The sequence below is a fragment of the Lycorma delicatula genome, chromosome 1 (assembly GCF_047948215.1).
Source record: "Lycorma delicatula isolate Av1 chromosome 1, ASM4794821v1, whole genome shotgun sequence".
In the NCBI taxonomy this organism is placed as follows: domain Eukaryota; kingdom Metazoa; phylum Arthropoda; class Insecta; order Hemiptera; family Fulgoridae; genus Lycorma; species Lycorma delicatula.
In genome coordinates this window covers 62,711,746-62,726,182 of record NC_134455.1, presented here as the reverse complement: position 1 = coordinate 62,726,182, position 14,437 = coordinate 62,711,746, and the positions used below count along the sequence as shown (strand labels likewise).

At 28.7% G+C, this 14,437-nt stretch overlaps 1 protein-coding gene across 3 annotated transcripts in view; it reads right to left on the bottom strand.

The window, feature by feature from the left end:
- Positions 1 to 14,437, bottom strand: part of htt (huntingtin) — a 310,315-nt gene that overhangs the window by 183,191 nt on the left and 112,687 nt on the right. For all 3 annotated transcript variants that reach the window (XM_075355687.1, XM_075355696.1, XM_075355705.1), the window contains exons 19-21: positions 11,399 to 11,576; positions 10,668 to 10,801; positions 5,947 to 6,132 (exon numbers count right to left, since the gene is read on the bottom strand). In XM_075355687.1, the coding sequence (XP_075211802.1) occupies positions 5,947 to 6,132; positions 10,668 to 10,801; positions 11,399 to 11,576 (498 nt within the window). The remainder of the gene's footprint in view (positions 1 to 5,946; positions 6,133 to 10,667; positions 10,802 to 11,398; positions 11,577 to 14,437) is intronic.

Sequence of the window (14,437 nt, the reverse complement as noted above, 5' to 3'; positions counted from 1 at the left end):
CATGCAACGTACTTACAAACAAAGCAAACTAAATACTGTAAGAAACTGATAAAGTTATCTAAGAGTTCCTTCCCTGAAACTGAAATGTTAGCTTTTGTTAAAATCTAAATTAATTTTTATCATCTTCTCACTGCCCTTTACACTTAATAGTCATACACAACTTCCTGGAATGCTACAATGACATAACAAGAACTAAGTACTGTAGAAAGTATGTTGCACTGACAAGGAAAAAACTAATAGTAAGACTTTCTTAAATAAGTACACAAAAGAATGATTTTAAGAACAATACCCCTGACTATGAAAAATCCTCAATATTACTGCTGATCTTCACAAAAGTGCCATCAAAGCTGTTGTAAGTGTAAAATAATTTTCATTTACAAAAGTAAAGGAAGAAAAAACAATATCATTTCTGGTCACACAATTTTCTGGCCTGTAAATGAGGCTTCAGTAACATTAAATATAAGTCACCATTGTATTTTTGTTTTCTTTATTTTATAATTAAGTTTGTGCAAGTAATATCAATATGAAACCTTATGTATATTCGTTTATTGCTAAATTTATATACGTATTATTATTATTACATTGCATTTTATTACATGAAAAAGTATAATAAAAGTATAATAAAAGTAAATCCATTGACCAGACTTGACTGGACTTGATTTTCCAACAAAAATTAAAAAAACTACTGGATAAATTGTACACATAAGATAATATTAGTATAAACTTCATCGACTGCAGCTAAGTTTCCTTAAATAAACATAAACACACACATCTGTATAAATTTTTGAATCACCTACTTTCAGTATGCAATCTAGTACATTTCTTTTCTCTGAAGTTTATTAATTACTCCTCTATCAGCATCATGATGCTATTCCCTGACAGCAGTTCGTACAACTTAGTATAGTTAACTCATGAAGTTCAGTTGTCAGAGTTAGGTTATCTGTTTAATATTGTATTTGTGAAGGAGTTAAAGATGTTATTTTAGGTATTTTATAATATCTTCAAAAGAATGAGGGTAATAGTGTTACCAATATAGTATAAATTTAAAATTATAAGTTATCTAAAGAACGGAAAAATGACTGACACGTCTGTTAGTGAATTTAAATCAACTATTATAAATATTAAAACATATGAATTTATGCTAACTTCTTTTGATATAAAACTAGAATCTAAGGGTGGATTTAATTTTAGAAAAGTAACAAAACTGATAATGCAAACTATAGTTACAGTCTGCACCAGGTTTGTGGAATAAAGAAGCAAAGAGAAACTTGTATCAGGGACTATTATCTCTGAGAAAGCACCTACAATGAAACAGAAATCCAAGGGTATTCATACTTTAAATAGTCAAGTTGGCTGTAAAAATTCATTCAAAATTCAATCATTAATACACTGGTTACTGGTAAGCAACTTACTGCTAAATTTCAAAATATAGATAATTTTATAAAAAGAATTTTACTTATAATAAGAGAGAAACTTACTACACTGAAAACACCTGCAATAACTAGAGACTAGGCATAACTTGAGAAAAACCTTAATGTCAAAAAAAAGTCAATTTATGGATTCTAATAAATAACAGTAATAATAAAGCTATGCTAATAAATAACATGTAATAGCTTTCAATATTCTTCAAATTGTTAACTGGTAAGATGCAACACAGGCCAAGATATTAAACTTATGAGTTTTAAAAGGCTTTAGGGTATAACATCAAAAAAAGGTATATCTTTAAAGCAGAAGACAATACAATTTTATAAAAAAAAAAATGTGAACCAATATTGTACAGTACTCATTTGTGTAAATTAGTTAATAATGCATAAGCAGCACACTTTTAATTTCAATACATAATCACTACAAAATGATCACAGCCCACATGATATAATAAATGAAACATTGTACTTTGTATAACTATATCACTTAGAAAGTGCAATTTTATTATTCCTGTATTTCTAACAGCACGTTGAAAGTTACTAAAAATAAGTATGAAATAAACTATTTTTTACGCAAACATGCTATTTTTTTATTTATTATCTGAAAAACTGGTTATCCAAATGTACCCTGGACTTGTAAATAACAACAATAATTAATACTTTATTATGTCACAGTGTGTGCATCTATGTAATTTATTCAGTACATTAGTCTTATTTGTAATCAGCAAAAAATATTCAATCTTCCTCAAGAGGTACCTAAATTATATTCATTTGTATAACATAAAATAATCTGTGCTGAACAACACAATCACGTTCTGAACCAGAGATTTGATATAATGTAAAAATTGAATTTTCATGTCTTACAGTTCACTTTTCAAACACTTTCATTTGAAATCCACTTCATGAGTTTTAATTCATTTTTATTCTTCAATTAGGAAATAGTGGGCTTCACTAGCCATCGTTTTGTTTTTTTTTCCACCTAGCCATAAAGACCAGTGTCAATATAATTTGTGATTCATTTGTTATGTACTCTATGAAAACTGGGACAGCTTCAAACATAAATGGGTTCAAGATAAGATGACTGTTTATTTGAACAATAACACTAGTCAACATAAAATTTGGAATTCAAAAGGGAGTACATCCCTTCTATATAGTATTTTATATGCTAAATCTGAATATGTATTTCAAAACAACCCACCATGTAACATTCTAAGGTTACAACCCTTTAAATTTATTTGTTCCATCATTCGTAGAACAAGCAATACAAATAAGTTAGTACATCTATATGTTTGCTTATTCACATCTAATTTATATTGTGATGGACCCTCAGGTGTGAGAGGGGGGACGCGGCAGTTTGCTGGACCTGCGCAATGCGGGTGCAGCAACCTAGAGCAGGACAGGGAAGGGCAGCCCACTAGTTGAAGGATGCAGCGGTCGTCCAGAAGGGATGGCTACTGCATCTTGATGAAGCTTGTGGGACCCCGATGGGAAGCCCTAGGAGAGGGCAAGACAGGGGGGTAGACGACTGCCACAACATCCTGAAGTGATTGTGTTAAAGCCTGACGGCGAGGACCGGTCACTTTGGGGGTGTTAAAAAAAGGATTAAAAAAAAAAATTATATTGTGATGCATGCTGTAAACCTAAATTTGAAACATAACAGTCAAATGATGTCATTTCATGTCAAGCCAAATATGTATAGACATGTCAGTGAGTCAAGTAATGAGTAATTCAACATTATGAAATTTTCTTCAGTATGAGTTCAGCTGTTGGTATGACTGTCTGTTGTTGGCACTGTCTTTAGTTGTGATAGTGGTTTTATCATTTACATATAAAGATTGTTTAATAAGTAATGCCATAAATTTAGTGAAAGATTTTTATGACACAACAACTTTTGGTATTATTTTATTGAACTTCAAGATTTATTAAGGCATGAGCATGCATTTTATTGCACTTCATGGTGAAACAATTTTATCATGTATTTTAAATAATTAAGTATTTATAAATTAAAACTTAATTTATTTTTATTATTACGTACATATTTCTGTAATATTTCAATTTACTTTCATTCATTGAAACATTTTGAATTTTACAATGAATAAAAAATCAGGCTTGTAAAAATTCTCCAAATATTTTTTGTTACGTCTGCGGAGAATTCACCACGAAAAATCTACGAAAACCAGTATCATATCTGCTGAAAATTGCTTACAAATATTACTTTGACTGTTCCTTGGAAGACAAAGATAAATCCTGGGCTCCACACACAGCATCCATCAAGTGCTACAATAAACTAACCACTGGGTTGAAAGGAAAAAAGAGCATTTCCCTTCTGGCATACCTTATCATTTGGCAAGAGTCTTCTAATCATTATGATGACTGCTATTTTTGCTTAACAAATGTTACCAGTACCCATTCGAACAATAAAAGTAGTATTGCATACCTAAATGTTTGTTCAGCTATGAGACCAGTACTTCAGTGTGTTGATTTACCAATTCCAATCGCTCCAACTTCTTGGAAAGAAATTTTTGATTCCCCAAAAGGCTCAACCGATGAATCCTCAACATCAATAGATATTAATTACATTCCAGAAGAATCAAATACTGAACCTTACCTCATCATACAAGCAGAACTGAGCAACCTAATCTGTTACTTGTATTTGTCAAAATAACATGCAGAACTCCTAGGTTCGCGTCTTAAAGAATGGAATTCATTATACAAGAATTCTAAAATTTCAGTATGTAGAAATCGAAACAAAAATGTACTGAAATACTTTAGAAGAGATGGTTTAATTTGTTCCTGCTATTATAGGGGGCTAATGTCTGAACTGGACATTGTTATTCATGATTGGCATTTATTTACAGACTCATCAAAAAGATTAAAGGCAGTGTTATTGCATAACTCAAATAAGTTTTCTTCTATACCAGTTCCATCTATTCCAGTAGCACACGCTGTAGGAATGAAAGAAACATATGAAAGTTTAAAAAAATTTTAAAGCTATATGATAGCTTTTAAAAAATTTTAAAAGCTATTAAGATTCCCCAAAATAAACACATTAAGATATTAAATAAACACACATGGCGAATCATTGCTGACCTGAAAGTGACACAGGGCTTCTTCTGAATCTCCAGAGTGGCTTTACAAAATACATGTTTCTTGTGTTTGTGGGATAGTTGGGCTACAGAAACACTACACAGTTAAAGACTGGCCAAAAATAAATTATTACCCCAGGAAAGACGAATGTTGTCAATATTCCCCTTCCTGAAGCATATCGTATTATTTTACCACCTCTACACATAAAACTAGGCCTGATGAAGAATTTTTAAAAGCATTACCTAAAGATGGAGTTGGCTTTAAATATTTAGCTGAGATTTTTTCACAATTAAGTGAAGCCAAATTAAAAGAGGGAATATTAATCAGGCCACAAATAAGAAAATTAATTCATGAAAATATATTTATTATTTGACAGCAAATTGAATTCTAAAAAACTAGCACATAGAAGTCATTCAAAGATGTCATTACTAGTTTTCTTGGAAACAAAAATGCTGAAAACCACAGTCAGCTTATAAATGCACTCTTAGTAAACCACAAAAATTTAGACTGAAGAATGTAATTGAAAATTCGTTTTTTTCATTCTCATTTGGACTTTTTCCCTTTAAACTTGGGTGACATCAGCGATGAATAAGGAGAGAAGTTACAAGATATATTGCAGATGGAATAATGGTAACAAGGCAGATGGGATGAATATATGATGAATGACTGCTGCTGGATGATAAAAAGGGAACACTTCACTGAACACAAAAGGAAAATAACAAAAAAGAAATTAAGATAAATGTAAATCTTTGCAAAATAAAGGTAGGAATTTTAATTGTAATTATTATTATTTTTGTATTCTATTATTTACAAATATTCTCAATATTTTACAGGGTCATAACTAAAAATCTGAGGGTGATGAAGAAAAACTGATTTCATTTTAAGATTCAGCATAAAAAATATATACTAATTCATCTACTTTTATCTCGGTTTCAAATTATTTTTTTTTTTTTGTTGACCTGTGATATCTGTCCATCAATTTGTCTCTCAATTGAAGAACACAACAATGAATAATTATAAAACTATCTAAAAAAAGAATCTGGATGGGTATTACAGTCTTTAAAGGTGTCAACCTTTTCTGAACTCATTTAAAAATAAGAAAAGATACTGTACTCATTTAAAAATAAGAAAAGATGTTGTACTCATTTAAATAAAAAATGCAATCTTCAACTCACACGAACTCCAAAACCACATCAAATCATGAGCAGGAAGCAATCATTTATAATTAAGGCTATTGTTTCTTGTAACTCGAGTGCTTTACATGTATTACAATTGTTAAACATTAAATTATTGGATTCTTTATGCTCTGAAAAGATGTATTCAATACACTGTCTCTGATTAGTAGTAATATCTCTGATCAACATGCATTACTTGTTGCAGTTTCTTAGAGAAAATTGTTGTGTAAAATATATAAACTCATGTATTTCTAGCTTACCTGTTGTACAGTAAAAACACTGGTAGTTGCATCAAGTACCACAGTGACACGTAAGTAATGAAGTATTTCTTCAGCTATCCTTCCTGACTCCAACAAACCACAATATTCCAACAACTGTCCGAGAACTGTCAGTACTATTTTTAGTAAATTAACAAATTTCTCACTCGCAGTTCCTTCTAGCGTAACCTGTTATATTCCAAGAATTAAGAAAGTTGATTAAATCATAAGGAATGTTAATACAAGAATTTTTATAACTCATAGTAAACCTTAAAAAAAACAATGATGACTTTGATAGGATATTAAATAAACATACTACTTAGACCACAAACGTTGAATGATTTATACAGTCTCCCTCTGGATGAATTGTAGAATGCTGTCAATAAATAGTTCATCATAATTGCCATAAAGACCATATAGATTAAGAAATATTTTTGTAAAATTTATGAGATGTATACTACTTTTGGGATGGAAATATAATTTTTCTCCTTTGCTCATCTCTCAATACGTATCAAAAATTATAAATAATTTTATGTAGATTATTTTTCCCACTACATTTCCATGTTATATACTTTTTTTGAATTAACAATATAAGATCTGTTCAAAAAATAATCAAACTTTTTTAAAAAATAATTTATTGAACATTTAGTGTTATACAATTACTATCCTTCAAAGCACCCCTTTTTGTTGTAAACACTTCCCTTAATGTCATTTCCCTTCGAGAAGCAGCTATGGAATGCACTTTTTGAAATAGCTTCCAGTCTTCCCAGAGTTTTCTTTTGTAGACTCTTATTCTCTTATTGGCTCAAATTCTGCTCTTTTAATGACAATTTTAATTTTGGAAATAAAAACAAAAATCAGCATGGCTAGAACAGATGACTATGGCTGGTGGGAAAATGGTACTAAGCAAGTGTTTTGGACAAAACTCACAAATTAACAGCAATGTTTGGACTGGCACATAGTTTAGGTCCCTTTTTCCTCACATTTTTGTGTAAACATCTGACAACATTTAGATAGTAATGGCAGTTTACTGTCTGGCCTGTAGGTAGACACTCATATTGAACAATGGCTCTGATTTCAAAAAAGACAGTCAACAACACCTTTGTGTTTGAACAACTTTTGCATGCCTTTTTCAGACTGTGCGATGATTTTTCACTGTGTTAACTGAGACTCTGTTTCTACATTGTACCCATATACCCATGTTTTAAACCCCATTATTATCATCAACCAGAAGGTTTCATCATCATCTGCATGATTACTTACTGCACAACTTTCTTTTTGCTTTTGTGTCAACAGTTTTGGAACAAACTTGACGGTGACATGATGTATTCCAAATTTTTCACTTAGGATTTTCTAATATGACTCCACTGAAATCTCAATATATTCTGCTACATTGAAAAATGTTAAATATTGATTTGACCTCACTAAATTATTCTATTGGCAATGCAAGACATTCACTGACAACAATGAATGGTCTTCCTGGAGAGCATCATCTTTGGTAGATCCTAAATCACTTTTAAAACATCTAATCACTCATAGTAAATATGGGGTTCAGAGAGTACTCTCTGTAAGCCTCTGTTAATCATTTTGTGTACTTCAGCAAAAGCTTAACATGAACTTTATTACAATTTTTAGTTAAAGTAATTTACTCATTGCAAAAATCATTCTAAAGGCACCAAAAGGCTACTTTGAATAAACACTAGGCAAAAACTAATCATTATAGAAACACAAAGGTGGAGGGGAATTGTTTATTAGTTTCTATACTATGCAGTGATACAATACCAGCCACTTATCTCAAAATATTTCTATAACGACCAGAATATTTTTTAAACAGCTCTCACATGTCAAGTCCTTAAGCAGGTTAATTGTGGCTATGCTGATGATGATCAAGAAAGAAAACTTAAATAAAAGATAAGGTTATTATTACATTTAAGTTTAATGGATATCCATCAAGTCATATATACAGATGACAATGCTGCAAATTCAATGATTCTTTTTCAATCTGCAGAAGAAATTTCTTGAAGGTTCATTAGTAGTAGTTTGTTCAAAATAAAATCAGTGGAAGATTTTATAAACAAACAATTATATGGTAATGTAGACAATCAAAATATATTTTTTGTTTGTTCATTCTCATTATTTGGTACTGAATTATAATAACATAATGATATTTAAAATAAAAACATGACAACATTATGATATTCAAAGATATTTTTGCATGAAACTTCAAGAAAGTAACTAAAAAATATGAAATAAAAATAATGAAAATTTCTGCATTCTGATAACCTTATCTCACGTCTGGTGATAGTAAATTTATTTATTTAATAACCTTCACTGCTGGGCAGCAACCCTTTTTTATCACAATCCAGGTTTCTTGTCTGTTGCATTTTTTCATAAAAGAAGTGGTTTTTTTATAGGCCTGCTCTTATTTTAATAAATTTTAAACAAAAAAGAATAGGTAACAAGATTTAAAAAATAATAATAAAACCTACAAAATAATATTATTTCTTATAAATGAATTTTCTTTAAACTTTAACTTCTTTAAATCCATGACAAGTTAACAATTCATAAGTTATTATAAGTTATAAGGAACATTTTGAAAATATAAAATGAACAGTACCTTTTTTAACTTTCAAATATAATTTTTTCAAGTATGTCTTATTTTTATTTTAATGTCTAATCTAACCTGCAATATAAATGTGTTGTAAATTTTGATGAACTAAAATTTCTATGAATTACATTAAAATGAATATATGATTTTTGAAAATATGCTTGTAGTAATATATTAAAAATATAATTTTTTTTCAAAAAATAACTGAAAGTGAATACTGAAAACATTTTATGAATTCTAGTCAATATAAATTCTCATCAAGAGATCATGAGTGATTAGCTATGGGGTCAAAGTTAGTAGTAACTTATATTTATTAATACAGTTACCTATCATACTTGATAAAATATATTTATAGTTTAATACACTATATATAAGAAAAAAAAATGTTAAAAAAGATTAGCTCAATTTTTTCATAATTACTAGCCATTTTACCTAGTCTTTTCTTTATCTAGAGAGGGAAACTTTTTTTATCATATAAACAGGTTTGTTTATGGCAAATGCTTTTCCTCACACTACCCCTCTACAGGATTCTGTAATATGTCTAAATGAACAATACCAATCATTCAATTAGCATGCTCAATGTTAATTAGGTTAGGTGTTTAAAATAAATAAATAAAAAAAGACTATCAATAAGTTTGCAGTAAGCCCAAAGATATGCTAACAAGATGCATGTTTCCTGTTTCCTAAGCCTGCAAATCTGTAGTCTCAGATATTTCACATTCTACAAACTGTGAAATGATACAAAAAAACTGGATATGTACTTTTATTTTGCAATTTAGCACTCAAAATAGTAAACAATTTTTAGTTTTTTAATTTTCTTTTTTAGTGGTTCTTGTTAGTTTTGAATAACATTTTTTATACAATTTTTTATTTAAAAGAAGACGACTGATATTTAACTACCTAATGAGTGCTTTCAATTAAAATTAATCTTTTTTTAATTCATCAATATTTACTTATTACTCTTTATAGGATCCAATTTTCTGCATTATTTGTTAATATTATTAAAATCCCACAAATAATGATGTGGTAACAGACACCGTTGCAAAAATTTGTTTTAAATACCCTATTTTCTTCTGATTTAGACTTTTAAAACTATATGTGACATGGCTGAAAACAAAGGTATTTTGATGTATTCATTACAATAGACTTTTTAAAAATTATATGTGATATAGCTGAAAACAAAGATATTTTGATATATTCATTATAACATTCATACCTGCATTTATTTATTTTCAAAAATAGGTATAACTATTTCTATCATGTATCTGTTAATTTCTCTTATTTACTTCATTAGGATTAGTGAGTTTAATAAAATTTCAATTTTTACTTTAAAAATTATTATTAATGGTGCTTATTGTAATTAAAATTATGAAGCTATGGAACTTTCTTGACATCTGAACCAAAAATATTTTCCTACGTTTTTCTGGGTATGCTTGGTTAATGTAAAGTTTAGTCTTCAACCAATGAGATATTTTCATGCCTAAATTAAATTATTATTTTAAGGAAACAGATATCCCTTCATAAGAGTTCCCTATTTACAGATTATTAAAAGCACTAATAAACATAGAGTATTATTTTACATTTTACAGAGTAAAAAAATACTTATTGAAAAACAAAGAACGTGTTTATAATTCCACTTTTTCATAATTTCACTAATATCATATTTTTATAACAATTCTTAATTTTCAAATATTTAATTCATGAATAAAATGTATGAAATATTCAGTTACAGAAACTTATGAACTGTATGGCTTTTACAGCTGAATAAAAAAAAGAAGAGTATTATCTTAAGGCCTAGTATGTTATTGTAAGTGTTTATAAAAACAGATCATACAACAGGCAGAATGCATGCGTGGCTAACTCAATTACTGCATAAAATTTCCAGTCAATAAATTTTGTTCATAAAAAATAGGTCCATGTGCACATGTGTATGCAGGAATGCACATGCGTGCATATGTGCGATTTAAGGATTATTTGAACCAGTAAATTTAAACAAAAAAGATTAAGATGGGATGGAGGATACATATACTAAAAATGGCATACAAATAAATGTGTTAATAAAATTAAGGATGCTGTTTGAAGTAAACAGATAAAATTAAACATAAGATGAATATACCTTATAGTTTTTGTAAGCTGATGCAAGGATATCATGTAATCTACAATAATGTGGTAGATATGAGAAGTATCCATACGGTTTTCCTTTTTCCTCTTTGCTTGATGGACCAGTAGTTACACTAAGAGCTTCTTTTTCTGAAATAAGAATTACCTTAACATTAAACAAATTTATTTGAACAAACTCTGAGAATCAGGATTGAACCTTTTTTTAGGTACTTTTTTAAACATTAATTGACTTTAGATTTTAATAAATAGTTTGGGTTTGTTATAAGATATTTACTGAACAGTAAATAGTAATTATATAATCTAAAAATAACAGTTAAGTTTCACAAAAGAAACTATTTATTTAATTATTAATATCACGTATCTACAATAAAGCTTCAATTTCAATGTTCAAATGTATAAATTAGGATCAATTGAAAAAACTAAATTTAAAATTCATTTATAATTCAAGACATGAAAATAAGACAATATCCTTATTCATTATTTATATATTTTAGATATTATTAAATAATCAAAGGGCTTTAGTCCTTCAAACACCTTCAAACACTACTGTATTTAGTAACTGGTTTAATAGCTGGTGCTTATGGTCATCTGTACATAGTAAAATTGATTTGAGAATTAAAAATCACTATAAAGCTAAACACATTTAATCCAAAAATAACTAAATTCTAGATCTGCTACAGAAAAAAAAATTATTCACCCATATAAAATTCACAGAGGTAAACGTACCAGTTGATGGAGCAGTTGAAGATTTAGCAGGAGATGCAGGACGTGATGGACGTCTCTTAACCGGCGAAGGTGCTAATCCTCCTCTCGGTGACTGACCTCGCTGATCCTCTAGTACAAGAACAAATACAGATAACATCCGCATGACATGCAGGAGTAACTGTTCACTCACTACAGCAAACTAGCAACAAAATAAGAAAAATATACTACAGAAATAGAATCTTCAAATCTTACAAGAACAAAATGGCATAATATTAATGTTTTGTACAAGTACTCATATCATTTTCATTCTTGTACAGTACTTTTGGAACAATTGATCCTTGGAGTCAACAATTCAAACATATTCAGAAATTAGGATTCTGTCCATACCAAAACTTTGATGACAATTTTAATCACAGTTATTCAATGTAAAAACAATTTTAATCAACAATCATAAAAAAAACCCTTCCTCATTCTAGTACCTAATGAAATTACAGGGAGGGTCATGAGTAGTAAAACTACTTAGATCACCTTTTCTTAACACTCACCTCTTTCCTAATTTTCAATCCCTTCTTTCCCATTGTTGCTTCAGTGGATATAGGTCTATTTTAATGATGTCAGGATCTGAAAAGCCAGAGCATCCTTGGTATCTAATGGAGAAGGGGCTGTCTACAGACTAAGTACAGACTAACTGCAGCCTACTGATTAAGTGCATATTGGGTAAAGCCAGATTTTTTTTAATATACATATTTTAAAGATCCATCTAAAGGATAGAAATCATAAAAGGGACACAAAATTAAATTTTATAACTGAAATAATTAATGACTGTCTGGTTTAGAATGCAGTAAATGTTTTCAAAAATATCCCCATTCTTTTGGGTTTACCTAAAGGAAATTAATTAAAAATAGATGAAATAGATTCTATACTTACAATGATGTAACAAAATGAGGAAAGACAATTATAGCGTGGCACAATTTATTTTGAACTAATGTAACCTACGTTTTTAAAATAACCCTATATATTTTCTCTGCTTTTCGATAAGACTAAAAGGAGCAATAAAAGAAAGTAGGAAACATTCTACTCCCTCAATAAGTGTACAGATAATTTACATACAAAATAAATAATATTGATCTGAAATAAATGTTTTAAAAATATTTTTCTATAACTTTTTTGCACATCTACATGGATGAACTTTTAACAATAATGTTCAATATTTAAATAAACCAAAACTTATGTCAAAAATTACATCAAATGATACATGTGTTCCAAACCATAGTAATATTCTCTCTAAAACTCTCCTTACAACTACATCAAGAAAAAATATCAAAAATAATAATGAAAATCATGCATTTTCTACCCTGACTAAAAAAAAATTATTCTGACAAAAGTATAAACTTTATAACTATTCAACACTCACTTTCTTACAAATTATGAGTACAAATTTCCAATTCAGTAAAAATAAAAAATTCCTGTCACAAAAATGTTCTATTCACAGACATAAGGATAAGTAATAATTTAATAAACTAACTCTACTCTTCATAAATACAAATGCAGCCAACCCCATTATTTACCCAAAAGAGTACAAAGGCTATCAGTGTACTTTTAACACAGATGTTTGTAAAATTTACAACTTACAGATATTTTAATCATAATGCTTTTCTTTTCTATTAGAATTATTAACATAATAATGTTTCATTAGAATATAAAAAATATTTGTTTAAATTAAAAAAAAAAAAACTGATAATATACATTTATCCTAGCAATTTCTTATTTTTTTTAAATAAGTTAACTTATTACATCTTGATATTATTGAATATAATCAAACATTACTGTATAACAAATAAATACAAAAAAATCAGAACTAAAAATTACAATTAAAAAAATCAGAACTAAAAATTACAATTAAAAAAATAATTCCACAATATAAATATATATATACATATATATATAAAACATGTTTTGAATGATTCAGAATCAACACCCAGCAAAAACTTCTAGATAAATTGATAAAAATTTATATACACAATCTTATGGTGTAAATGCGTACTAAGAAAGGATTTTTAGAAATTCAGATTTTAAATGGTTAAAATGAAGTAACAATAAAATTTACTGGTTTTTTTTTTTTAATTTCTTGATAACAAATGAAGTTATCACTTGATCTTTGGTGCGAGTAATTTTCAAGTGAATAATTTTCTAAAAACTAATTTCTAGATTTTTCAAATTTGACCTTGAAAGGGGTGAAGAAAGTTAAAAAAAACTTTTGAAGAATAATTGCAATTTTCCCCATTTACAACTCTGCTAAATGAGATATTTACTATATTTGGGCTTGAAAATACTCTTCAGATAAATATCTAAATAAAATTTATTCTTGAATTTTGATTTTGTTTAAGAAGTGCAGCAGTGTACGGAGCTGCAGCACAACTAACACAGCCACTGCTACCTGTTACTGTTACTGTATGTGTGATGCAACTGGCTGCACCTGTCTTTAGTAAATTGACTAAAAAGCATAAAATAAGAAAAAATAAAAAAAAGAGAGAAAGAAGTAGTCACCTCCTACTGGTATTTGTCACGTAAAACTAACAACCAGGCAATATACATTTTTATCCGAATGAAAGACAGGTATAACTACATTTTTAAGATGGAGGCCAACTAGTTTAAACCCATATTCTTCATTCAGATCACTCGAAGTTTTCAGTACTGTACTGAACAAACTGTTGCTCTGATGAAATTACAATACACTATATATATTATATATAATAAACACTACACTTTTTTTTTTTTATAAATTTAACAGGTTTTAATTTTTATTTATCATTATTCTCACAAGCAAGAGTTTAATGAACACAGGGGTTCCAGAAAGGCTCTGACCTGCTAAATATCCCCTGACTGTGACAGGAAGTGCAAGTAATCATACAATGTAGGCAAAGTCGCAACGGAGATTCCTTTTATATATAATTAAATTTCATCAATCCCAAGAACTTTATGCATGAGAAGCACATAGATACAATGTCACATGAAATGATCAGAAAATTAAAGTTTTGCACACAATAAACAGTAACAACA